The sequence below is a fragment of the Anolis sagrei genome, chromosome 4 (genome assembly GCF_037176765.1).
Source record: "Anolis sagrei isolate rAnoSag1 chromosome 4, rAnoSag1.mat, whole genome shotgun sequence".
In the NCBI taxonomy this organism is placed as follows: domain Eukaryota; kingdom Metazoa; phylum Chordata; class Lepidosauria; order Squamata; family Dactyloidae; genus Anolis; species Anolis sagrei.
This window is the reverse complement of record NC_090024.1, coordinates 247,360,524-247,388,214: the sequence shown is the minus strand read 5'-3', so window position 1 is coordinate 247,388,214 and position 27,691 is coordinate 247,360,524. Positions and strand designations below refer to the sequence as shown.

General features: G+C 49.7%; 1 protein-coding gene across 1 annotated transcript; it reads right to left on the bottom strand.

Annotated features, from left to right (window-relative positions):
• Positions 1-43: 43 nt before the first annotated feature.
• Positions 44-27,691, bottom strand: DDX27 (DEAD-box helicase 27). The gene is made up of 21 exons (XM_067468323.1): positions 27,573-27,691; positions 24,033-24,185; positions 23,851-23,910; positions 22,777-22,936; positions 22,401-22,450; positions 22,126-22,215; positions 20,607-20,712; positions 20,336-20,509; positions 19,891-20,041; positions 17,652-17,751; positions 16,336-16,477; positions 16,089-16,242; positions 15,914-15,995; positions 13,414-13,591; positions 13,208-13,314; positions 10,078-10,180; positions 8,961-9,055; positions 2,013-2,142; positions 918-1,005; positions 641-712; positions 44-540 (listed from the first exon to the last, which is right to left on the bottom strand). The coding sequence occupies exons 1-21, from the start codon at positions 27,657-27,659 to the stop codon at positions 525-527; spliced, it is 2,298 nt and encodes a 765-aa protein (XP_067324424.1). The 5' UTR covers positions 27,660-27,691; the 3' UTR covers positions 44-524.

Genomic DNA, 27,691 nt, shown 5'->3' with positions numbered 1-27,691 from the left:
TGTTTGTATTTTTGGAAATGAACTCTTAATGCAAGGAGGCATGTTGACAAGAAATACAGGAAAGGTTTTATTGGAGGATATCGGTTCTTGAAGGCGCCTGGATCCCAGCATCACATCCTCTGCCAGAACAGCCAGATGCAGAGCTGGGAGGGGCGCAGAGCTGGGGACACGGACCCTCCAGGTATGGACCCTCTGTACCCTCAAGAGCAACAGGGGCTTTTGCATGGAGGGACCCACCAGAGGATGATAGGCCAGGCAGGTGGGCATCTTCCCCAGGAAAAGCAACCGTGCTGCTGCCTCCGAAGTCATCAACCCTCCCCAAAATGTGTCCACACAACGCTCTGGATGCCAGGCAAGTGACAACAATGTGTGCTGATATATCTCCCGGAAGGACAAGGGCAGATATCACCCCACCAGCAGGAGGTCCCCATCTGGAGGGACGTTGCTCCTCCCAAGGCACAAAGAGGGCTGGAGACAGCAGCAGGAAAGGTATTCTGGGGTCTTCCTGGTAAGAGGCCTTCTCCTTACTTCCTCTTGTACCTGCAGAAGGAGAGGAGATTAACAGATGGAACAGTGCCAATGAGAATGGGGGGGGGGGGGGTCCTCCTCCATGAAAGGGGGGGGGAAGCAGGGGCCTCACCTGGAGCGGGACTTGAAGTTCCCTCCCTTCTTCCGGGCCAGTCCCAGGCGCTTGCGGTCATCGAAGGAGGGCCTGCGGAAGGGAGCGGTCAGTGTCAGGAAAGGGCAGGGCACTATTCCCTCAGAGGGGGACCCCAAAAGCCAATCCACCCCCCTTGGAAGTTAACCCAGCCCTGCTTTCTCTCATCAGGTTCCAACCTCAGGACCCCGAAGGAAAACCGCATTTTGGGTGGGAAAGAGAGAGAAAAAGGGGACATTGGAGGCTCGCTCATATTCACCCAGCCCGGTACTGCTTCAGTGCCTTCCTGTTCGTGTTGGTGAGCTCCTCGTCAAAGACGGACGCCTTCTTGCGCTGCTGCTTGGATCCTGCAAGAACAGAGGAAAGACCCTCAGAAGCCCTGGTGGGTTCCCAGCGAAGAAGGGGGCTATTTCCTGCCCTCAGCCCCAATTCTGGAAGATCCCCCCAAAGGAAAGGCAGCCAGGAAGAGCCCCTTCCTTCCTTCCTTCCTTCCTTCCTTCCTTCCTTCCTTCCTTCCTCCCTCCCTCCCTCCCTCCCTCCCTCCCTCCCTCCCTCCCTCCTTTCTTCATCCTTCCTTCCTGACTTATTTTTTCCTCCCTTCTTTCGTTTCTTCCCCCCTCCCTGCTTTCTTTCTTTCTTTTCCTCCTTCCTTCTTTCCTTCCTTCCTTCCCTCTGTCCCTCCTTCTTCCCTTCTTTACTTACCTCCCTCCCTCCTTTCTTTCTTTTCTTCCTTCCCTCCCATCCCTCCTTTTCCTTCCTTTCTTTCCTTCCCTCCCTTCTTCCTTCCTTCCTTCCCCCTTTTCTTTTTTTTCCTCCTTCCTTCTTTCCTTCCCGCTGTCCCTCCTTCTTCCCTTCTTTACTTACTTCCCTCCCTCCCTCCCTCCTTTCTTTCTTTTCTTCCTTCCCTCCCATCCCTCCTTTTCCTTCCTTCCTTCTTTCCTTCCCTCCCTCCCTTCCTTCCTTCCCCTTTCTTTCTTTCTTTCTTTCTTCCTTTCCTTTCCTTTCTTCCTTCATTCCTTCCCCTCATCCCTCCTTCTTTCTTTCCTTCCTTCTCTCCATGTCTGGCCCTCCCTCCTTTTCCTTCCTTCCTTCCTCCTTTCCTTCTTCCCTCCCTCCCTCCCTTCCTTCTTTCTTTCCTTTTTTCCTTCATTCCTTCCTTCCTTCCCTCCCTCATTTCTTTCTTTCCTTCCTTCTCTCCATGTCCGGCCCTCCCTCCTTTTCCTTCCTTCCTTCCTTCCTTCCTTCCTTCCTTCCTTCCTTCCTTCCCTCCCTCCCTCCCTCCCTCCCTCCCTCCCTCCCTCCCTTCCTTCCTTCCTTCCTTCCTTCTTCCCCCTCTCCATCCTTTGCTTCCCACCTGGCCCCTTCTGTGTGGATGGCACCTCTTCTGGCAAAGCCCTGGCTCTCTGGGGCCGGCGGCTCCTCTTGGCCTGCCGCTCCGCGTACATCTGGGACTTCAGGATCTCAAACTGGGCACGTTCCTCTGGCTGAGAAGAGAAGAGGACAAGAGTGGGCTGAAATTCTATCACACACACCCCTGTTGCACTCCAATTGTTTATTTATTTATTTATTTATTTGTTTATTTCGGTTGCTTCTGCCCCGCCCTTCTCACTCCGAAGGGGACTCAGGGCGGCTTACAAGAACAAGGCACAATTCGATGCCCACATCACATAACAGCAATAAAACAAAATAACATCAATTAACAATTAACAACAATTCTTGCATTACAACCATAAAACCAATACAAACCAATTTCTCCTCATTGACGGTCATAGTTCAAATTCCAGTTCCACAGTTGTCAGTCCTGTCAGTCCTATCCATCTGGTTGTCCATATCTAGTTGTCAGATTGCCCAAAGGCATGGTCCCACAACCACGTCTTTACCTTCCTCCTAATTTCCCCCGGGAGTGAGTTCCACAGGTGAGGGGCCACCACCGAGAAGGCCCTGCTCCTCGTCCCCACCAACCTCACTTGTGATAGCGGTGGGGTCGAGAGCAGCCCCTCCCCCCCAGATGATCTCAAATTCCGGGGTGGGACGTAGAGGGAGATACATTCGGACGGATACACTGGACTCCAAAGCTGGGAACCACCTCTGTACTTACACTCCAGGCCAAACCATCGCCGCTACTGCTACCAGGCCGAAGGGGAGGCCGAACGCCGAGGGCAGACGCCCCAAGGAGACCAAGGAGGCCAAGCCATCGCTGCGAGGACCGCTCAGGCGAGCCCGCCCCCCCCCCCCCCCGTTGGCACAGAGGCCAGGGTCCCGTTGGGCCGCTCCGGGCAAGACCACCGCCGCCGCTGCAGGGGCACCAAGCTGAGGATTCCACCGTCGGACGAGCCTACAGCGAGCTTTCCAGGGGCGACCGAAGCCCACCCACCCACCTCCCATCCTTGGGTAAGTCGGCCCGCCAGCATCGAAGGCCGCTTGGAGACCGTTTGGTAGGCCGCTTGGAGACTCGATGCCCTGACCTCCGCAACTGCTGGTGGGAGAATCATCGCTACTGGGCCCCGCTGGATTGCTGGGCCGCTGTTGGGCCGCTGAGTCTTTCCATCTCTGGCGAGCCCGCCTCTACTGCTGAACCTTCCATCTCTGGGCGAGCCCGCTTTGATTGGGGGCTTCGCCTGTGCAGACAATTGTGTGAACCTTTACCAGCCGTTCGCTGGGGGTTTTGTGGGGAGGTCTTCAAGCTGGCTCCCTCGCTGTTATTTCGCTGTTAACTACTGAGCAAAAGTGTTGTCTGTTCTATCTGTGCTGCCCCACCCCCGAGTTACCAACTCCGGAAGCCCATCCGCTGGCTTACAATCCGTCTAAATACTCTGGGGTCATGGCTAGATTTAATTAATTACCATCACTACCATCTATAATAGGAGTTGTATAATTCCAACCAGTCCATTCCGGACAACCATTACTGTCATTTGCCATCTGTAATAAGATAGAGCACTTAGGCGCCCGCCTCGATGCCAGACTGCACCAGCACTTACGCCCCCTTCCCCCGACCCTCTATGCCGCACTTTACTATCATTAGGAGAGCACTTTAGACCTAGCACCTTGCTGAGATCTGCACTTTATTAATGCGACTTTAGACCTTGCACTTTATTAAGATGACTCTGTGAATGTGTGCGGCTGCTAGCTAATTACGATCATTACGCTAACTGACGAACTGCTCCCAATTCTAAGCACTTTATTGAACTGTTCTATTGTAGCAATCCGAACATCAATTACCATCAATTACCATCTGTATTGCTGCTACCCATGTGGTCCCCTGCCCCCATTTGTGTATTGTTCTTGCTGCTTTTTTGTAACGGAGGGGGCAGAAGAGGTGGTGTGTGGGAGCCTATGAGTGAAGATGTGGTGGGGAGGGGGGAGAAGGGAGAGAGAGGATGTTGGCAAGAACCTCTAAGCCTAACAACAAGTGTAGAAGAACGGGATCGTATGGCTCGGAACTGCGGCATGGAGGGGGGGAGGTGTTCCACTAGCCGTGGGGCCCCCATAGAGGTCGTGGTGGGAAGGAGGAGATGCGGGAGACGGAGACCTCGAATTCGGCTTAATTCGGACCGCTTATCCAAATTAACTATTCCCAATCGGTCTCCGAAGGTAAATTGGTGTAACCAGGTGAGCGGGCCCTCTGGCTTGAAGGTGGTGTTGTTGAACGCCAGGTCTGTCAACGGAAAGACATCTTGGATCCAGGATTTAATCCTGGAGGAGCGGGCAGACCTGGCGTGCATCACGGAGACCTGGTTGGATGAAGCGGGGGGCGTAAACCTCTCCCAGCTCTGTCCCCCAGGTTTCTCCGTGCAACACCAACCAAGAGCCGGAGGACGGGGAGGCGGTGTCGCAGTGGTCTATAGAGATTCCATCCATCTAATCAGGACCCCCATCCCGCAGACCACAAATTTCGAATGCGTCCACCTGAGGGTGGGTGACCGGGACAGAATAGGGATGCTGCTAGTGTACCGTCCACCTCGCTGCACTACAGTCTCCCTACCTGAGCTAGCGGGGGTGGTCTCGAGCCTGGCGGTGGAGTCCCAACGGCTCCTTGTGCTGGGGGACTTCAACATCCACGCCGAGGCAACCCTCACAGGTGCGGCTCAGGACTTCATGTCCGCCATGGCAACCATGGGGCTGTCCCAACAAATAACTGGCCCCACCCACTGTGCTGGACACACATTGGACTTGGTTTTCTGTCAGGGATGGGAGCAAGGTGGCGGGGTGGAGGAGTTGTCTAGCTCTCCGTTGCCATGGTCCGACCACTTCCTGATTAGATTTAGACTCACTGCGCCCCCTAACCTCCGCAAGGGTGGAGGACCCATTAGGATGGTCCGCCCCAGGAGGCTAATGGATCCAAATGGATTCCTGACGGCTCTTGGGGAGTTTCCCGCCGCCGCGGTAGGTGATCATGTCGAGGCCTTGGTCGCTCTCTGGAATGGGGAGATGACCAGGGCTATTGACAAGATCGCTCCGGAACGTCCCCTCTCGAGTAACCGAGCTAAACCAGCCCCTTGGTTTACTGAGGAGCTGGCAGCGATGAAGCGAAAGAAGAGGGTTCTAGAGAGCGTGTGGCGCTCAGACCCAAGCGAGCCAAACCGAACACGGTTTGTGTCCTTTTTAAGGGCATATGCCGCGGCAATAAAAGCCGCAAAGAAAACTTTCTTTGCGGCCACTATTGCGTCTGCAAAAAACCGTCCGGCGGAGCTGTTTCGGGTTGTCAGAGGTCTTTTAACTCCCCCAACTTCAGGTGGGAGCCCTGACAACTCGGCAGCACGCTGTGAAGCATTTGCTCGGTTCTTTGCAGACAAAGTCGCTTTGATCCGCGCTGGGCTGGACGCCGCATTAGATGCAGTCTCTGTGAATGTGACACAAGCACCTGCTTGTCCGATTTTGTTGGATTCTTTTCAGTTTGTGAAACCCGAGGATGTGGACAAGATACTTGGAGGAATGAGACCCACCACGTCCATCCTAGACCCCTGCCCATCCTGGCTTCTGAAAGAGGCCAGAGGGGGATTGGCCGAGTGGGTAACGGTGGTGGTTAATGCCTCCCTCCGGGAAGGCAAGATTCCAGCGAGCCTAAAACAGGCTATTGTAAAGCCGCTGTTGAAGAAACCATCACTCGACCCCACTAAATTGGACAACTTTCGGCCTGTTTCCAATCTTCCCTTCTTGGGCAAAGTCATGGAAAGCGTGGTGGCCTCACAACTCCAGGTATTCTTGAGAGACACGGATATTCTGGATCCGGCACAGTCTGGTTTCAGACCGGGACATGGTACCGAGACGGTCTTGGTCGCCTTAGTGGATGATCTGCGCCGGGAGCTAGACAGGGGGAGTGTGTCCCTGTTGGTGCTCCTGGACCTCTCAGCGGCCTTCGATACCGTCGACCACGGTATTCTTCTGGGGCGCCTTGCAGGGATGGGTCTTGGGGGCACTGCTCTGCAGTGGCTCCAGTCATTTCTGGAGGGTCGTACTCAGAAGGTGTTGCTGGGGGACTCCTGTTCAGCGCCACAGCCATTGATCTGTGGCGTTCCTCAGGGTTCCATCCTGTCCCCCCTGCTGTTTAACATCTACATGAAGCCGCTGGGTGAGATCATCCGGAGTTTCGGGGTGAGGTGTCACCTGTACGCAGATGATGTCCAACTCTGTCACTCCTTTCCACCTGCTACTAAGGAGGCCGTCAAAGTCCTGAACCGGTGCCTGGCCGCTGTAATGGTCTGGATGAGGGCGAACAAACTGAAATTAAATCCAGACAAGACAGAGGTACTCCTGGTCAGTCGCAAGGCCGAACAGGGTATAGGGTTACAGCCTGTGCTGGATGGGGTCGCACTCCCCTTGAAGGCGCAGGTTCGCAGCTTGGGTGTGACCCTGGACTCATCGCTGAGCCTGGAGCCCCAGGTTTCAGCGGTGACCAGGGGAGCATTTGCACAGCTCCGGCTCGTGCGCCAGCTGCGCCCGTATCTTGGGAAGTCTGACTTGGCCACGGTGGTACACGCTTTGGTCACATCCCGCCTCGACTACTGCAACGCTCTCTACGTGGGGCTGCCCTTGAAGACGGCCCGGAAGCTTCAGCTAGTCCAACGCGCGGCAGCCATGGTGTTAACGGGAGCGGGACGCAGAGAGCATACAACGCCCCTGCTGGCCCAGCTCCACTGGCTGCCGATTCGCTACCGGGCCCAATTTAAGGTGCTGGTATTATCCTACAAAGCCCTAAACGGTTCCGGCCCAAAATACCTTGCAGACCGCATCTCGGCCTATGAGCCCACGAGGGCCTTGAGATCATCCGGGGAGGCCCTTCTCTCGGTCCCGCCTGCCTCACAGGCACGTCTGGCGGGAACGAGAGAGCGGGCCTTCTCGGTGGTGGCCCCCCGGCTGTGGAACACCCTCCCTGTTGAAGTTAGACAGGCGCCCTCCTTGTTGGCCTTTCGTAGAGGCCTGAAGACATGGCTCTTCGAGCAGGCCTTCAATTGAGACTATCTTGAATGACACTGGAATGGACTAGGATTACGAAATTGGCTATGACCCCAGGACTTGACGAAGCGGATTTTTAGTATAAGTATGTGTTCCGTTGTATTGTCTGGTTTGTACTGTCTAAATCTTTTGTATGCTGTGTTTTTTGTTGCTGTTCACCGCCCCGAGTCGCCCTCGGGCTGAGAGGGGCGGTCAATAAATGCAAAAAATAAATAAATAAATAAATAAATAAAGGTAAAATAGCAAAGCAGGTTGTTGAAGAATATATATATACATATACTTGCCGTCCCCTGCCACACGTTGCTGTGGCCCACATGGGGGTTCTGTGTGGGAGGTTTGGCCCAATGCTATCGTTGGTAGGATTCAGAATGCTCTGTGATTGTAGGTGAACTATAAATCTCAGCAACTACAACTCCCAAATGTTAAGATTCTATTTTCCCCAAACTCCACCAGTGTTCACACTTGCTCATATTGAGTATTTTTATAGAGTTTGGTCCAGATTCATCATTGTTTGAGTCCACAGTGAACTCTGGATGTAAGTGAACTACAACTCCAAAACCAAAGGACACTGCCCACCAAATCCTTCCAGTATTTTCTGTTGGTCATGGGAGAACTGTGTGCCAAGTTTGGTTCAATTCCATCATCGGAGTGGTTCAGAATGCTCTTTGATTGTAGGTGAGCTATAAATCCCAGCAACTACAACTCCCAAATGACAAAATCAACGTTTTTGAGTGAAGGACATACATTGGGTTGTTAGGTGTCTTGTGTCCAAATTTGGTGTCAGTTCGTCCAGTGGTTTTTGAGTTCTGTTCATCCCACAAACGAACATTACATTTTTATTTATATAGATATATATGAGAAAAGCAAATCAGCAAAATAGTATTTAAAAAAACAAAGTCCAAATATCAGGAATAATCCACAGAAATCAAAGTAAAGGAGTAGCATCCAAAACCAGGAATACTACTACTACTACTACTACTAAGGCACTTAGAATTGCGCAAAATAAAATACATACCAAACAGACAATAACATCAAGTAAAAATGCTAAGCTACAAAAATAATGACAATAATATAATAAAACAAATTTAAAATGGTACAAGGACTAAACGAGGGCAAGCTGGGACAAATGTGAAAGGTAAACACATTGTAAAACCCGTGGGTGAGACAGAGAGATACAAGTGCTGTGTCTAGCGAGAGACTCGGGTGGGATAAACAATGAGGTTAATCTCCACAAAAGCAAAATAAATCCCAAACATGAAGTTCAGGAACAGCCCTCAAAACTTGGAATCATGAGACAGGAACAAAAGGAAACATGGAACTAGAAATCCCTTGACTTGACCATGGATCTATACTCAACACCAATGTTGCCTGGAGTAACGAGCCCATCTGCTGGGCTAGTTAATATAGAGAGAAAATCATGCTGTCTCCCCTGGAAAACCGATAAATATTTTTTGTCTAATAAGCATCTTGACGAAATTTCGTCGCCCCTTCTGAGAAGCTCTATGTTGATGGAATATAAATCTCCTATCTAACTGCTCATTAGACTGTCCACCTGGACTTTCCTTTCCCTCCTCTGAGCTCAGATCTGCTCCTGACCTGGCTTCCCTAGCAAACGGCCTTTCAGGAATGTGGCCTTCAGACACAGACTGCTCATTTTCAGGACTTAAAATCTCTTGCTGGCTCCTCAGCTGACTTGCAGACCCAGAATACCCAGTGCCATCAGAATGACTAACAGGCCCAGAATCCCTAGAGAGATCGAGTGCAAGCATAATCAAAGGCTGGACTACAACAACCCCCAACACACACACACAACCCCCACGTGGTTGTATCCCAAGGGCTGGCCTCTCACCGTTGGCTGGGCCTTCTTCTGAGAGTCGGTCATGAACTTCTTCCTCTTCTTCTTGCCTCTCATGGCCAGGTCAAACTCCTGAAGGGCCTTGGTCACTGGGGTGGGGGTGGGGGGAGGGAGAAAGGTCAGGTTAGTCCAGTATCAGACTCCTGCCTGGGCAACCCAGACCACAACTGGACTGGACAACCCAATTGGGAGGGATAGCCAATAGTCCAGAGGACAGGAGCAGAATTCAAAACGATCTTGACAGATTAGAGAGATGAATGGCCAAAACTAACAAAATGAAGTTCAACAGTGACAAATGCAAGATACTCCACTTTGGCAGAAAAAATGAAATGCAAAGATACAGAATGGGGGACAATGCCTGGCTCGAGAGCAGTACGTGTGAAAAAGATATTGGAGTCCTCGTGGACAACAAGTTAAACATGAGCCAGGAATGTGATGCGGCGGCAAAAAAAGCCAATGGGATTTTGGCCTGCATCAATAGGAGCATAGTGTCTAGATCTAGGGAAGTAATGCTACCCCTCTATTCTGCTTTGGTTAGACCACACCTGGAATACTGTGTCCAATTCTGGGCACCACAATTCAAGAGAGATATTGACAAGCTGGAATGTGTGCAGAGGAGAGCGACTAAAATGATCAAGGGTCTGGAGAACAAGCCCTATGAGGAGCGGCTTAGGGAACTGGGCATGTTTAGCCTGAAGAAGAGAAGGCTGAGAGGAGATAGCCATGTATAAATATGTGAGAGGAAGCCACAGGGAGGAGGGAGCAAGCTTGTTTTCTGCTTTCCTGGAGACTAGGACGCAATGGAACAATGGCTTCAAACTACAAGAGAGGAGATTCCATCTGAACATTAGGAAGAACTTCCTGACTGTGAGAGCCGTTCAGCAGTGGAACTCTCTGCCTTCCCCGGAGTGTGGTGGAGGCTCCTTCTTTGGAAGCTTTTAAGCAGAGGCTGGATGGCCATCTGTCAGGGGTGATTTGAATGCAATATTCCTGCTTCTTGGCAGAATGGGGTTGGACTGGATGGCCCATGAGGTCTCTTCCAACTCTTTGATTCTATGATTCTATGATTCTATGATTCTATGAATTCCTCCCTCTCCGGCCAACTCCTTACGCTTTTCCTTCTTCCGCTCTTCTTTGCTCTGGAACCAGCTGCGGGGTCCACTCTGCGCTGCCTCTGGAGCTTCCGCCTCCAGTTTCCGCTTGGCTGTGTTAATCTGCAGGGAAAACAGAGGGGAAATGGTGGGCAGGATAGCCACTCACACTCCTCTTAGTCTCCCACTAAAGAGGAGCAAAGCAGTCCCACCTTTGGCTCACCAAGAAAGACAGAAAAGGCAGCTCCTATAAAAATGGCAGCTGCAGAGGAAATTCCCAGGGAAATTGAAGGACTGAGTTGTGGAGTCAACTGCATTAAAATGAATCCCACTGGAGCATTGCAGCGCACCCACATACCTGGGAGTCACTCTGGACCGTGCTCTGACCTACAAGAAGCACTGCCTGAACATCAAGCAAAAAGTGGGCGCTAGAAACAATATCATACGAAAGCTGACTGGCACAACCTGGGGATCACAACCAGACACAGTGAAGACATCTGCCCTTGCGCTATGCTACTCTGCTGCTGAGTACGCATGCCCAGTGTGGAACACATCTCATCACTCTAAAACAGTGGATGTGGCTCTGAATGAGACATGCCACATTATCACGGGGTGTCTGCGCCCTACACCACTGGAGAAATTACACTATCCAGCCGGTATTGCACCACCTGACATCTGCCGGGAAGTAGCAGCCAATAGTGAAAGGACCAAGGCAGAGACATCTCCAGCTCATCCCCTGTTTGGGTATCAGCCAGCACATCAACGACTTAAATCTAGAAATAGTTTTCTAAGATCTACAGAGACACTCGCTGGAACACCCCAGCAAGCAAGAGTCCAAAAGTGGCAGGCCCAAACCCAGAACCTCAACCAATGGCTGATACCAAATGAGAGACTCCCCCCTGGGCACACAGAAGAAGACTGGGTGACTTGGAAGGCGCTGAACAGACTGCGTTCTGGCACCACGAGATGCAGAGCCAACCTTCAGAAATTTGGCCACAACGTGGAATCCACAACATGCGAGTGCGGAGAGGAGCAAACCACTGACCACCTGCTGCAATGCACCCTGAGCCCTGCCACATGCACAAGGGAGGACCATCTTACGGCAACACCAGAAGCACTCCAAGTGGCCAGATACTGGTCAAGGGACATTTAAGCAACTACCAAGCTTGCAAATTCTGTGTTTTGTCTGTCTGTTTGTTTTTTGTTAAAAATGTAATACAAATGTCTGGTTGCTGATGACACGATAAATAAATAAACTGCATTAAAATCACTACTGACTGAAAGGTCCTGAGTTCGAAACCAGCCCAGGTTGGAGTAAGCTCCCAACCATTTGTCTAGCTTGCTGTCAACCTCTGCAGCCCAAAAGATAGTTGCATTTGTCAAGTAGGAAATGTAGGTACTGCTTCTGCAGGGAGGCTAATTTATCTAATTTACGATGCCATAAAACTCTCCTGCAGCATGCAAAAGAATGAGAAGTACTCCATTGGTGTCACAAGTGGACGGTGAAGTGACAGCTCCCCCAGTGGCCGGAATTCAAAAAGCATATCCTCATGAAGCTGGAAAGTTAAATAGCCTCTGTGTGTCTGTCTATATATGTTATGTGTCTAGGGCAGAGGTCCACAAACTTTGTAAACAGAGGGCCAGAGGTCACAGTCCCTCAAACTGTTGGGAGGGCCAGATTATAATTTGAGAAAAAATAATGAATTCCTATGCACACTGCACATATCTTATTTTTAGTTCAAAACAACACTTAAAACAATACAATAATTACAATGAAGAACCATTTTAACCAATATAAACTTATTAGTATTTCAGTGGGAAGTGTGCGCCTGCTTTTGGCTGATGAGAGAGGATTGTTGTTGTTGTGTGCTTTCAAGTCATTTCAGACTTAGGCTGACCCTGAACGAGGGCCGGGTAAATGATCTTGGGGGGCCGCATCCGGCCCCCGAGCCTTAGTTTGAGGAACCCTGGAGTAGACCTTGGGAAGTCATCCTCCCCATGCTCTATTGCGCCTTGGTTAGACCACACCTGGAATATTGCATCCAATTCTGGGCACCACAATTCAAGAGAGAGATTGACAAGCTGGAATGTGTCCAGAGGAGGGCGACTCAAATGATCAAGGGTCTGGAGAACAAGCCCTATGAGGAGCGGCTTAAGGAGCTGGGCATGTTTAGCCTGAAGAAGAGAAGGCTGAGAGGAGGCATGATAACCATGTATAAATATGTGAGAGGAAGCCACAGGGAGGAGGAGGGAGCAAGCTTTGGTTACATCCCATTTAGATTACTGCAACGCTCTCTACGTGGGGTTGCCCCTGAAGACTGCCCAGAAGCTGCAGGTATTCCAACGCTCGGCAGCCAGATTACTAACGGGGGCTGGGTACAGGGAGCACACCACTCCGCTGTTACGCCAGCTCCACTGGCTGCCGATTAGCTTCCGAGCACACTTCAAAGTGGTGGTGTTAACCTATAAAGCCCTAAACGACTCCGGCCCTGTTTACCTCTCCGAACGTATTCTCCCCTACGAACCATCAAGACTACTAAGATCGTCTGGAAGGGCCCTGCTCTCGGTCCCACCAGCCTCGCAAGCGTGTCTGGTGGGGACGAGGGACAGGGCCTTCTCGGTGGTGGTCCCGCGACTCTGGAACTCTCTCCCACTGGAGATCAGAACCACCTCTTCCTGACATTCAGGAAACAGGTGAAGACTTGGTTATGGAGACAGGCATTCGACGAGTGAGCCAACACCCTGAGATATGGATGGAGGAGGATGAACAACCGATTTTAGTGTGACGACTGACCACTGTAGTTATTGAATATATTTGCTGTTTTAATGTATTATTGTAATATGAATTATGATGTTTTATTGACTGTATGTGTTTTTATGGTTGGAAACTGGTCTGAGTCCCTCAAGAGAGGTGAGAAGGCCGGTACACAAAACTTTTAAATAAATAAATAAATAAAATAAAACTTGTTTACTGCTTCCCTGGAGACTAGGGCGCGGAACAATGGCCTCAAACTACAAGTTTGCGCCCTCAAATGATTTTTGGAACTGTGAAGAAGGCTCGACTTCTCCTCGCTCGTGCTTTCCATCTTTCCCCTCTTGGGGTGCAGACCATACAAAGCCCCCCCTCCAGAGGTCCCTCCGTCTGCTCACCTGGGCCTCCGAGCGTTGCAGCGCCCGCTCCTCCTGCTCCAGGCGCAGAACCGCGTAGATGTCCGGTTCCAGCTTCTCAATCTTCTCCCGGAAGCGCAGGATCACGTCTGGAGGCCACACGAGAGACACCATTGAAAGGCTGGACCACCCCAAGACCCTCTTTCCCTCCTACTCCCCCCCCCCCTTTTACTGTCGCTTGACCATACCTTGAGGCAGGACGCGGGCCTTGACGGGGGCCTTGGCGGCCTTGACAATCTCCTTCAGCATCTTGCGCTCCTCCTCCCCCACCAGGGAGACCGAGCGGCCGGCACGACCTGCCCGAGCCGTGCGCCCCACGCGGTGGACGTAGTGCTTGGTGGTGTTGGGCATCGTGAAGTTGATCACCTGCAAAGGAGGAAAAGGAAGGACGCTGACCAGGAAGAAGGTGAGGGGGGGGGGTCTGGAGAAGGGACACCAACTTGGATGATGTTGGAGTTCAGCCTGTGATTGTGTCTAATGATCAGGGTTCTCTGGATGTTGGGAGTGACAATGAGGTTCATGTGTCTAATGATGAGGTTGCTCCAGATGCAGGGAACGACAATGGGATTCTTGTTCAAAGTGGCTTTTCTGATGAGAATGTTCCTGAAGGGTTTGGGGATGATGTATTGTCGAAGGCTTTCATGGCTGGAATCACTAGGTTCTTGTGGGTTTTTTCGGGCTATAGAGCCATGTTCTAGAGGCATTTCTCCTGACGTTTCGCCTGCATCTATGGCAAGCATCCTCAGAGGTAGTGAGGTCTGTTGGAATTAGGACAATGGGTTTATATATCTGTGGAATGACCAGGGTGGGACAAAGAGCTCTTCCCTGCTGCAGCTAGGTGTGAATGTTTCAACTGATCACCTTCATTAGCATTTGAAGGTCTGCCTGAGCCTGGGAAAATCTCTTGCTGGGAGGTGTTAAGATGTGCCTGGTTGTTTCCTCTCTGCTGTTTTGCTGTAGTAATTTTAGAGTTTTTTAATACTGGTAGCCAGATTTTGTTCATTTTCATGGTCTCTATCTTTCTGTTGAAATTGTCCACATGCTTCTTCTGGATTTCAATGGCTTCTCTGTGTATCCTGACATGGTGGTGGTGAGAGTGGTCCAGCATTTCTGTGTTCTCAAATAATCTGCTGTGTCCAGGCTGGTTCATCAGATGCTCTGCTATGGCTGACTTCTCTGGCTGAAGGAGTCTGCAGTGCCTTTCATGTTCCTTGACGCGTTTCTGGGCAATGCTGCATTTGGTGGTCCCTCTGGAGACTTCTTGTCCACAGCTGCATGGAATACGGTAGACTCCTGCAGAGGTGAGAGGATCCCTCTTGTCCTTTGCTGAACGGAGCATTGGTTGGATTTTCTTTGGGGATGATGGTTTGTTTCCTGGGCCTGAGTTGCTACCAAAGGAATTCCCAAGGCTTTGAGCCTGAGAAAGAATCAAACAATACACTTAGCACATGAATCTATCCAAAGCAAGGCTTCCAGGGAACTGAGACGATATCTTGACTCAAGTCCAACGTTGCTTCGTCTGGCTACAGATTCTGAACTTGGCACTTTTATCCCCTAATCTACACTATATCCCAAGTGGCCATGAACGGATTTCTTTTCGGCTTTGACTCTGTTATCAATCTCTCTTGCCTGAGCACTTGATTTGTTTGTCTCCGCTGACTGAAAGCATTTCTCCTATCTACTGGCTCATTAATTTCTGCAGCTGGCTCAAAGCCTTGGGAATTCTCTGGTAGCAATTCACCACCATTCCCAAACCATTCGGGAACATTCTCATCAGAAAAGTCACTTTGAACAGGAATCCCATTGTCATTCTCTGCATCTGGAGCAACCTCTTCATTAGAAACATCATTAGATACAGTATTGTCACTCCCAACATCCAGAGTAATTAGACACAATCACAGGCTGAACTCCAACAGGTAGGCCTCAATGGGAGAAAGACATCAGTGGGAGAAAGGCCTCAGTGTTAGTTGGCCTCAGTATGAGCAGGCCTAGTTTGAGATGCTTTGGTGAGAGAAGCGCCAGGTTGAAGGCCATCATATGTGAAGGCCACTGCGTGTAAAAAGCTACTATGTGAAGCTCCTGTGTAACTTCAGTGTGAGAAGAGGCTCTGTGAGAGTGAAGCTGTTTATCTGAATGAGAAAGAAGCCCAACGTGGAAGGAAAGAAGGAAGTGTAAATAAATGTATTTGTGTTAGGAAGCCTCCTATGGAAGAAACAACATTGGTCTGTGTGTTTTTGTTCTTCTCATCATTTTGGGCTACTGATGATGGATCACACTGCTGATGGTAAGTTACTCTGCTGTGCATTTATGAGGAGGGTCTTTCATTAATAAGCCCATTCGCCCAACAGTCTCCTCCTCTGGAGGTTTGGAAACAGAGGCTGGATGGGGCGTTGTGTGATTTTTCAAGCTCTATGACCACGTTCTCCGATATCTTAACTGCATCATCTGAAGATGCCAACCATGGATGCAGGAGGAAATGCTGCTAGAACATAGCCATACAGACTGGAAACCACACCACACCCCTGTATTTCCGGCTGTGACAATACAAAGAGTGAATGGCCATCTGTTAAGAGGGCTTGGCTTGTGTCTTCTTCCCTGGAAGGGGCTTCAAATAGATGGTCCTACTCTTGGATTCTGTTCTGAGGGGTGGCAAGCTTGAAAAGGAGGAGGAGGGAGGGATGGACTCACTGTTTTGACTCCTTCGATGTCCAGCCCTCTGGCCGCCACGTCCGTGGCCACCAGCACATCGATCTGCTCGTCCTTGAAGCGCCTGCAGCGGAAAAAGGCTGCATCAGAGGGACGCCTGGGCCATGTCTTCCTCTGCCTTCGCCCATCCCAACCCATGCTATATCCTCCCACTTACCGGAGGCCCTCCAGGCGCTGTGCCTGTGAGAGGTTCCCGTGGAGCTCCCCCACCCGCAGGCCCAGGAGGCCCAGGAGGATGTGGAGGCGGTGCGCCTGCTTCTTGGTCTGCGTGAAGAGCATCACGTGGTCGGCAAAGGTCCGGGTCAGGAGTGCTGTGGGGGGAGGGGGGAGAGATGTCAGGGGACAGGAGGCACAAAGCAGGGCCAAATATGCATCACACACCGCCCTCCAAACGTGGGCCTGACCTGCCACAATGGCCTCCCGGTCCCCCTCGCGGCTGGGCCGGATGCGCACAAACTCCTGCCGCAGGAAGGGCGCCACATCCGTGTTGCTGTTCACAAAGATCCGGACAGGGTTCTTCAGGGAGACTGAGGCCAAGTCCTTCACCTGTTCAGGAAGTACAAAAGATATAGGTTGTGTGTGTGTGTGTATATATATATACACACACACATAGGACAGGGGACACTTCGATTGAAAGCGGTCCATGAGAAAGGGGGCTAGGAGTCTGAGTTGACCACAAGCTGAACACGAGCCAAGGGTGTGATGCGGCAGCTAAAAAAGCCAATATTTTAGGCTGCAGCAATTGGAGCATAGTGTCTAGAACAGGGGTTCCCAACCTTTTTGTTTTTAACCAGGGATCACTTTTGTTACAGTAAGTTGTAGCAGGACCAAGGGTGTGTGTGTGTGTGTGTGTGTGTGTTGAAGAAAAACCTTATGATGGTAATTATTATGTGCAGCTGGTAATGTAGGTCAACCAGCAATCTTGGACCACACCCGATAGGGTATCAATGGAAAGGTTTTTAGAATACAGTTCTGGAGAGTTTTTTTCTTTGCAGAGATCTATTGTTGTGACTCAGCTGGAATCAGAGAGTGTTTCTGATGAGGATGATGGGATTTAGGTTCACAGGTTATAGACAGGGAAGAAGTGCAGTTTCCCACAGTAAGGCATGAGAGTGTTGATACTGAAAACAGCCAGGTGCAGTCTAACTCAAAGAAGGAGGAGAGCTCTCAGCCTGGTTCTCAGCCTGATGATGAGCAAGCAGGGAAACAGGCTAACGAACAGACTGACCTTGACGATATGGGAACTTTAGATTGGACTGACCGGTTGGAATTCCAAATTCGAAGGAGTCAAAGACTAGCTAACAAGAGGGAGGCCAGAGAAACGCCTTAATGTTTTGCAAAGGGTATTAAACAGTGTGTTTGAGACCAGAGCAGTTCCCAGGTAATTGGGAACCACTGGTCTAGAAAGAAGGAGTCCTAGTCCCACTCTCTTCTGCTTTGGTCACCTGGAATAACAACCCTGTCCACTTGAGTTGCTTTGCCCATAAGTGTCCACTTCTGGGCAAAGCAACTCAAGGTGGAGATAGACAAAATGGAAGGTGACCAGAGAAGGGTCACCAAAATGGTCAAAGTTTTGGAAGCCAAGCTCTATGAGGGTCATCTGTGGGACCTTGGGGGCATTGTTATCTGTCCTGCCACTCAAGACGTTCCCTGATCCCCTCACTCAGAGGCCTCCTCCCCCCCCCCCCGCCCCCACAAAGAAACCGCCCGCCCTCATCACCTCCTCCGTCATGGTGGCAGAAAAGAGCATCGTCTGGCGGTGGCGGGCACACAGGCGAATGATCTCCTTCATCTGCTCCTCAAAGTATTCGTCCAGCATCCTAGAAGCATAGAAACGTAGAGTTGGAAGAGGCCCCAACACAGTCTTGGAGAGCTTGTGTGCAGAGGAGGAGCCCCTCCATATGAGAGTAGTGGCCCAAGGGGGCTGCTTATCTATACCTGGCAGTCCAAGCCCACCAAGCTATAGAAGGAAGGAGCTGGACCCCTGTCAGAAATATTTAAAATTAACTAGGTATTTTTGATTACAAAAGTGTGAGCCAAGCACTAAAAGAGTTAGTAGGCCGAAGGCTGTTAGAGGGTGTCAAAGCTGGTGTCGTCCTGAGGAGAGTTAGTAGGCCAAAGCCTGTTAGAGTTAGTGGGCCAAAGCTAGTGTCGTCCTGTGGAGTGTGAGGTAAACCTCTGTGTGAGAGAAGCCTCCTCTGGTAAAGCTCCAGTATAAAGGCTGCTGTGCGTAAAAAGCTACTGTGGGAAAGCTCCAGTGTGAAGGCTGCTGTGTGTAAAGCTACTATGTGTTTGTTTATTTGCGTTGTGGAAACCTAGTTCTTGTAAACAGTGCAATCATATTAATTTACTACAAAGAAAAGCCTCCAAAGGGAGAGATAATAACATTGGTCCGTGTGTTTTTGTTCTTTTTGTCACTTAGGGCTACTAGTGCTGGATAGAAGTGTGGTAAAGTGTAATTTTTTAACTTGAAGTTATTTATAATTATAGATAGATGTTTTAAATGGTAAGTATTTAAGTTGCATAACTAAGGGGGATCGTAGCCAGCTCAGCTCACGTTGAGCTGGGTTACCATGGAAACAGGGGCGGAGCCAACTGCCACTTGGCAGGGCAGCCATTTTAAAACAGTTAGTCTACAGTCTGTGAGCTGTAGGAGTGGCTGGTTCTATTAAGTAAGGAGAACCAGGAAGGTAATCTGTAGTTTAAAAACTACGGGGAAAGGCTGATTCTATAGTAGAGAGAATTAGCAAGGTTTTGGCTTTTAGCCTGAGTAGTTTAAACAAGTCGTGTTGACTTCTTTATATTAAAAGTAAGTGAATGAGAGAAAGGGTGAGAGAAACCCAGTGAGAATCTCTATTGCAATAGAAACATCACAAAGAAAGAATAAGCTTGTAACTGAAGTAATCTATTAAGGAAAGAAACACAGTTTGAAGAAAAATAAGTTTGAAACCTGTTTAGTGGAAGTAAGAGTCCTTCCCAGAGTTGTTTAAGGAATGTTATCAATGTAACCTTTGAAGATTTGTGCCTCTAAGAGTTAAGCTACATTGAAACCATCACGCTCCTTCTACATTTCAATAAACTTGTTACTGTTTTTCCTAAAACCTTGTCTCTGATACGATTCCTTTCCAAGTTAAGTCACGCTACACAGAAGAAAAACTAAATCAATATTATTAGCCATAAGCTACGCTAAAATTACCTAGGGCCGCCTCTAACCTTTACCTATACCTTTTACAGACAATGCCATTGCTGTTGCCTGTTTTTGGTCAAAAGATATTTAACCACCTGCACTCCTATTTTTATCGGTTTTATACAAATTTATGCAATGCTTTTGATACAAAGTAAATAAATAAATCAGAAAAGTCACTTTGAACAGGGATCCCATTGTCATTCTCTGCATCTGGAACAACCTCGTCATTAGAAACATCATTAGATACATCATTGTCACTCCCAACATCCAGAATACCCTGATCATTAGACACAATCACAGGCTGAACTAAAACAGGAAGGCCTCAGTGGGAGAAAGTATGAGCAGGCCTAGTGTGAGAAGCTTTGGTGAGAGAAGCACCAGGTTGAAGGTCATCGTGTGTGAAGGCTACTGTGTGTAAAAAGCTACTATGTGAAGCTCCTGTGTAACTTCAGTGTGAGAAGAGGCTCTGTGAGAGAGAAGCTGTTTATCTGCATGAGAAAGAAGCCCAGCGTGGAAGCAAAGAAGGAAGTGTAAAGAAATTTATTTGTGTTAGGATAATATTGGTCTGTATGTTTTGTTCTTTTTGTCACTTAGGGCTACTAGTGTGGTGCCATCCTGCTGCTCTTAAGTTACTCTGCTGTACGTTTATGGGGAGGGTATTTTATACATAAGCCCACTCGCCCAACAACCCTCCCCCTACACACACACACATACACACACAAAAGCCCTGCCAACCAGGTCATGACCTGCTCTGGATGCCCCTTTCTCTCACCGGTCAGCCTCATCCAGGATGAGGACCTCGATGCTGCCCAGGTGGAAGGAGGGGCAGTTGTGCAGGTGGTCAATCAGGCGGCCGGGGGTCGCAATGAGGATGTCAGGACCCGAGCGGAGAGCGGCCTCCTGGGTCTTGAGGTCTAGGCCACCTGAAAGCGGCAACACACGGGGATCACAGAGTGAAAAGCAGCATTGGAAGGGCTCCCAAGAGGCCATCTAGTCCAGCCCCATTGTGCCAGGCAGGGAGGCACACCAGAAGCACTCCTGAAAGATGCTCACCCAACCCGCCCTGTTGTTGTCTCCTGTGACAAAGAACCACAAAGGGAAGGAAGCAATGCTGGATACCAATAACAAGGCTCTAAAGGCCTCTGTCTGATGCATTTGGAAGCAGGGAAGGACACAGATATCTTCACTAAACCAATAGAGGCAGAAGGGTCACTCACCCACTGCCAGGCTGGACGTGATGCTGCAGAACTGGGCCAGCTGCTTGGTGACCGCATGCACTTGGATGCCCAGTTCTCGAGTGGGGACCAGCACCAAGACCCTCGTGACCGGCGCCTGGCGGGGCTTGTAGATCAGGCGCTCCAGGACCGGGAGCATGAAGGCCGCCGTCTTGCCTGCGAGGGAGGCGCCGGAAGGCAGATCAGCACAGGGCTCCACGGCACCCCTCCCAAGGCTTTGTCCTCACCCAAAAACACACCTTGCCCCTCTTACCTGTCCCTGTGGCCGCACACGCACAGATGTCCTTCCCCAGCAACCCCACTGGGATGCAGGCCTTCTGGATGGGGGTCGGCTGCTTGAAGCCCAAGGCAGATATCGCCTGGCAAGAGGGAAGCAATGGAGGGGACTCCGTCATGAATCAAAACAGGAAGCACCACTCTGACTCTACGGCTGAAGCTCCTCCCACCTCCTTTGCAAAGGATGCTCCCTCCTTAACCTCGTTCCCTCTCTTATGGTAGTAATGGCAGCTGCTGATTTGTGTCCCGTGCCATGCTTCAGGCATTTGTGTTTCTTGTCAGTGGCACATATCATCTGCCATTCAGGCCACAATGACTCCCTCCACAGAGGGAAGGAGGGAAACCTCTCACTTGCACTCCCTCTCCTCATGTGCTCTGCATTGTCCCACAATCCCCCTGCGCATTACACACCACCCGACTGCAGGCCAGGTCCAGGCAGGTGCGGCCCCTGAGCAGAGAAAAGCCTCAGGAAGACCCCAACCAGGTTGTCAACCTTGGCTGCTGGTGTCCAACAACAACAACAACAACAACAAACTAATAAAGGTGGTCCCAGTGGTGATTGGCACACTGGATGCAGTGCCTAAAGACCTTGGCCTGCACTTAAAACCAACAAAATTACCATCTGCCAGCTGCAAAAGGCCGCCTTACTGGGATTGAAGAGAAACAACAGGAAAAAATGACACAATATGAGGATTTAAAGATCAAACTGCAAAGACAGTCAAGGGGGTCTCAGTGGTGACACACTTTGTGCAGTGCCTCAAGACCTTGGCCTGCACTTAAACACAATCAGCGCTGACAAGATTACCATCTGCCAGATGCAAAAGGGCACCTTACTGGGATCTGCACACATCATTCGCCGATACATCACACAGTCCTAGACCCTTGGGAAGGGTCTGACATGTAATCCAATTCAACAGCCAGCAGACAACAGTCTGCTGTGGACTCATCCTCATCATTTAATTACTTATTAATTGCCCTCCATCCAAGATGCTCTAGGCGATCTTGTGGTGTTTCCAATAATAATAATAATAATAATAATAATAATAATAATAATAATAATAATAACAACAACAACAAATCTTTATTCCTTCTAGGAAGGCATGCATAGGAATAGAGAAAGGAATCCCTCATTCTAGTCCTGCTTTCTTAGTCTAACTACTCATTGGGGACTGAAGACTTGTGGAGTACAGGGTGACACCCAACACCGCTCTCTCTCCCGGGACCCTCTCCCTCCCGCTCTGGGGGTCAGGCCCCCCTCCCCCAACCTCACCCCCTCCTTCTTTTCTCTCCCCCACCCCATGCCTTCTTTTTCTCTTCCTCTTAATAATAATAGTAATAATAATAATAATAAAATAATAATAATAAAGTTACAGAAAATGAACAAGACAAACTACTCTGAGACTTCAGACTGACAGAGTTTTGGAGCATAAAACTCCTTAAAAAAGGGCTGAAAACCTAGGCTTATACTCAAGTAGATACAGTAAGTGGCAGGATACCTTCAGCAAAGGTCGGGAGAGGTTCATGTCCTGGAAGGAGAGGCTGTCGTCGTATTGAGATGCATCTTCCCCAAAACACAGCTCTTCAGCCTAGAAAGCAGGACCCGGGAAACAAAGGGGGGGGGGGGCAAGAGAGAGAACCAGAAGCCTGTCAGCTAAAGGAGGGTGTGTTGGCCTTCGGCAAGAGTCCACCCCCAACACACACACACACTTTGAGGGGAGGCTTCAATGGGAGGGGAAAGCCCTGGCTGCCCTTCCACACTTCCGGGACTCACCTCTTCGCCACCTCGTTTCCGCTTCCGCCGCTGTTTCAGTTTGAGTGTATCTACAAAAGGCACCAAAGGACCACCATCAAACCTTTCAGCCACAACGTCACAAAATGATAGAATCATGGGAACTCTCTGATAACAATTCAGGAAGCACACCATCATCCGCACACTCTTCAGGGACATTCTCATGGGAAACTACACTTTGAACAGGGATCTCCTGGTCCTTCTCTGCATCAACATCATTGACCAAACCATTGCCATCTTGTACCTCATTGGCATCACTCCACACATCCAAAGCACCCTGATTCTGAAACACAACCACAGGCTGAGCTCCTGACTCCAGAACATGCACAGCCTGCCGTCTTCCCATGACCCTTCTTACCCGCTTTGGCAAAGAGGCTCTCGTCTGCTGAGGAATACTCCGACTCCTCCTCTTCCTCTTTCCCTTCCTCCTCCTCATCCTCGCTGTTTGCCTTCTCCTCATCCTCCTGGTCCACTTTTTCATCCGCCTGCTTCGCTGGGCCCAGTTTGGTCTGCTTCTCCTAAAGAAATGCTGGTCAGTCTGGCATTTGCTCTGCCCAAACCCCTGACCCCTGGGGCTTCCCAGCGCTCTTATCTTGAAAAGATCATTGCAGATTTGATACATGTGGATTTGAAATGATGTGTGGGAATGGATGAAAGTATGGAAGATGTATGGATGGAGTTAATAATTTTGGAAACACCAGTAAAATATTAAGGCCTGCAATAACTAACTTACCTGATTGCTGGACTGTAATTAAAAGTTGCTAGTAAGAACTGAAAAGTAAATTCTGATAACAACTGGACTGTGATAAGATCAATGCTTACAATGTTATGAAGGAAGTCAACATAAGATCAACACCAATCAAGAAGAATCAACATCTGGCCAGGAAACTGAGATGGAGCCAGGATGGAAGAGGTCTATCATGAATTTACAACTTTGGGACTACATCAACAAAATATTTCTATAAAAGACTCAGTCTAATAATGCTCACAGGAGACCAAATCTTCCTGCAAGACCAGTGCTTTTAAATTGAGATCGCGTTAGCATTGGTGATTTAATCTTTATTCTACATATATTTACAAGCAGTTCCCCAAGTTACAAGTAAGAAGAGACGGATCATCTTCATTCTAAGAGGCCTGTTTGTGAGTATGATGGAGTGTATGAAATGAATGGATGAGAGTTCTCTCTTGATGTGATCCTAATCCATAAATGTTACATGAAAAGTGGCAAAACCAAATTTGGTCTCTGAAGTGTCTCATTGATCTAACATACATCACTATTCCTTGAACACTCTACATCAAAAGAACAGGAACCATTTGGGTTCATAACAGAACCAAGTAGGAAATAATAATATGTATAACCCAGAAACAAAAAAAAAAGTGTCACATAGTGTTATGGTGATGATGGGAGTTAATGAAGCCCCATCTCCCTCACCTGGTCCCTCCTCCTCTTCCTCACGGCCGCGATCTTCTCGTCGAGGCTGGTGGCTGATTTCTAGGAGGAGAAGAAGTGGTGAGAGAGAGCAGGCCGGCACAGAGGTCCCGACCCTCCGCGAGGCGCCTTCCTTCCCTGCTCCCCCCCTCCCCACACCACTCCGAGGGGAAGCCAGGTTTTACCTTCTTCCGCAGCATCTGCCCCAGTGCCTCGGCCCAGCTCCCACCTCCTGCTGTAAAGGCAGCCTCCTTCTCAGCAAAGACGAAGCCCGAGGCGAAGTCTCCCCCTCCGCGGTGCCTGCGAGGCCCAGGCCTGCCCAGACCCCCCTCTTCCTCCTGGAAGAAAAGCAATAATTATTTATTATTATTATTAGTATTAGTATTATTATTAGTATTTAGGGCTTTTATAACCGGGTCTTCTCAACCTCCGAAGAGGGACTCAGGCTGGCTAACAACAGGAAATCCATACACAAATAGGATAAAACATAATAATATCATAAGGCATTAATACATTAAAATACAGATCAAATAATTACATAAAGCCAAGTCGTCTAGGTAAATCACAAATTCATCATCATCCGCCAATGTGGTCAGCAGTTATTGACTCGATCATCATTCTGAAAATGCTATATTTCAAAGCCAAGATTTCTGAAAGTCAGGAGGGAAGGGGCAGATCTAATATCCATCGGGAGAGAGTTCCAGAGCTGAGGGGCCACCACCGAGAAGGCCCTGTCCCTCATCCCCACCAGACGCGATTGCGAAGGTGGTGGGACCGAGAGCAGGGCCCCTCCAGATGATCTTAACAGCCTTGATGGTTCATAGGGGAGAATCCGTTCAGACAGGTAAACTGGGCCTGAGTCAACCTACAACAACCCACTGGGCCGGAATCGTTTAGGGATTTATAGGTCAGCACCAGCACTTTGAATAGTCTCGGAAGCTAATTGGCAGCCAGTGGAGCTGACGCAACAGAGGAGTAGTATGCTCCCTGTACCCCGCTCCTGTTAGTAGTCTGGCTGCCGCATGTTGGACTAGTTGTAGCTTCAAGGCAGTCTTCAGAGGCAACCCCATGTAGAAGGATAAAGGAAGGCTAAAGGAAGGATGAGAGAAGCCCAATTAAATTAGTATAGTCCAGGCCTGGGCCAACTGTGACCCTCCCTCCAGGTGTTTTGGACTTCCTCACAGGCAGAAGGCCCATGTTTGCCCATGCCTGGTCTAAGATGACTGCCATCCTGCCTTGGATCAATAATCCTAACTTGTAGCCAAGTGGGTTTCAAAGTCATCAAGGAATGCTTCAACATGTCCATTCAGGCTCAAGTCCTGGCTCAGGTGTCGTCTGTGGCCTGGTTTCTCCTCTTCTCCTCTCCTCCTTCCTCCCTGAACCAGGGCAGATGGACACAGAGGCGTGTTCTGCGTCAGTGATGTCAAAGGCAATGTCCAGATTTTCATGTCAACAGATGTGGTGATGAATGGGGTTTTCAATGTCCTACGGCTATATCAGTAAGGGGTAGCATGCCAGAGCATATAGGGTCTAAAAATGATGATCCTTGAGTTGCAGGAGGTTGGACTCTATATTGTCAATGGTTCAATCTATCATGGCTCGGTGTGCCCCAATTCACTGTATAATAATAATAATAACACTTTATTTGTACCCTGCTACCATCTCCCCAAGGGACTTGGAACGGCTTACATGAGGCCAAGCCCACAGTACATCAATAAAACGAAGGCAATAACAAAATTGGGCAGAGAAGGCTAGAGACCTCACAAACAAGGCATGATCATCAAGTTTGCAGCTGGGACCAAATTGTGAGGGAGAGCCAATATCTCAGAAGACAGGAGCCGAATTCAGGACGATCTTCACAAATGAGAGAGATGATGGGCCAAATCTAACAAAATAAAGTTCAACAAGGACAAATGGAAGAGACTACACTTTTTTTTTGTTCATTCGTTCAGTCATCTCTGAGTCTTCATGACCTCATGGACCAGCCCATGCCAGAGCTCCCTGTCGGCCGTCACCACCCCCAGCTCCTTCAAGGTCAGTCCAGTCACTTCAAGGATGCCATCCATCCATCTTGCCCTTGGTCGGCCCCTCTTCCTTTTGCCTTCCACTTTCTCCAGCATAATTGTCTTCTCTAGGCTTTGCTGTCTCCTCATGATGTGGCCAAAGTACTTCAACTGTGGATGGATCTTTGTCCAAATGACTGATCTTTGTCCAGATGACTGCAGATGCAGACTGTGGCCAGGAAATCAGAAGATGCTTCCTTCTTGGAAGGAGAGCAATGTCCAGTCTCGATAAAATAGTCAAGAGTAGAGACATCACACTGGCAACAAAGATCCATTGGACTGGTTGGATCTTCTCGCAGTCCAAGGCACTCTCAGCACTTTCCTCCAACACCACAGCTCAAAAGCATCTCTCTTCCTTGGCTCAGCCTTCCCGAAGGTCCAGCTCTCACATCCGTAGGTGACTACAGGGAAGACCATGGTTTGGACTAGGCAATGGATTTTGGTTGCCAGTCTGATGTCTCTACTCTTTACTATTTTATCGAGACTGGACATTGCTCTCCTCCCAAGAAGGAAGCGTCTCCTGATTTCCTGGCCACAGTCTGCATCTGCACTCATCTTTGCGCCTAGAAATACAGTCTGTCACGGCCTCCACATTTTCTCCATCTATTTTCCAGTTGTCAATCATTCTTGACTACACTTAGGCAGAAAAAAAGGAAATGCAAAGAGACAGAATGGGGGTGATGATACACCTGAACATGAGGAAGAACTTCCTGACTGTGAGAGCCGTTCAGCAGTGGAACTCTCTGCCCCAGAGGGAGTGTGGTGGAGGCTCCTTCTTTGGAAGCTTCTAAGCAGAGGCTGGATGGCCATCTGTCAGGGGAGATTTGAATGCAATATTCCTGCTTCGTGGCAGAATGGGGTTGGAAGGGATGAAGGCCCATGAGGTCTCCTCCAACTCTTTGATTCTAGGATTCTATGACTGTGAGAGCCGTTCAGCAGTGGAACTCTCTGCCTTAGAGTATGGTGGAGGCTCCTTCTTTGGAAGCTTTTAAAGAGAGGCTGGATGGCCATCTGTCAGGGGTGATTTGAATGCAATATTCCTGCTTCTTGGCAGAAGGGGGTTGGGCTGGATGGCCCATGAGGTCACTTCCAACTCTTTGATTCTAGGATTCTATGACTGTGAGAGCTGTTCAGCAGTGGAACTCTCTGCCCCGGAGTGTGGTGGAGGCTCCTTCTTTGGAAGCTTTTAAGCAGAGGCTGGATGGCCATTTGTCAGGGGTGGTTTGAATGCAATATTCCTGCTTCTTGGCAGGGGGTTGGACTGGATGGCCCATGAGGTCTCTTCCAACTCTTTGATTCTAGGATTCTATGACTGTGAGAGCTGTTCAGCAGTGGAACTCTCTGCCTTGGAGTGTGGTGGGGGCTCCTTTTTTGGAGGCTTTGAAGCAGAGGCTGGATGGCCATCTGTCAGGGGTGATTTGAATGCAATGTTCCTGCTTCTTGGCAGAATGGGGCTGGACTGGAGGATGGCCCAGGAGGTCTCTCCCAACTCTTCTAGGACTGTATGACTTTCACTCCACGTGGTTTCCTCCCCTTCTCCCTTTCTGATCCCTCCCAACGGCGGTCCTCCTAATGTTCCAATTGCGGCCTAGCTCAGAAAGGCCTCCCAACCTGCCTTGTTTGCCCGGATATCCCACCAAGAGTCCTGGGTCCCCTCCTCACCTCGGACTCCGAGTCCGTCCGCTCCTCCACCGCCATCCCTTCCTCCTCAACTCCGGCCTCATCCCGCTTCTGGCCGCTCAGCGCCATCGTGGTGTCAAAAAGGAAGTCAGGCACCGAGA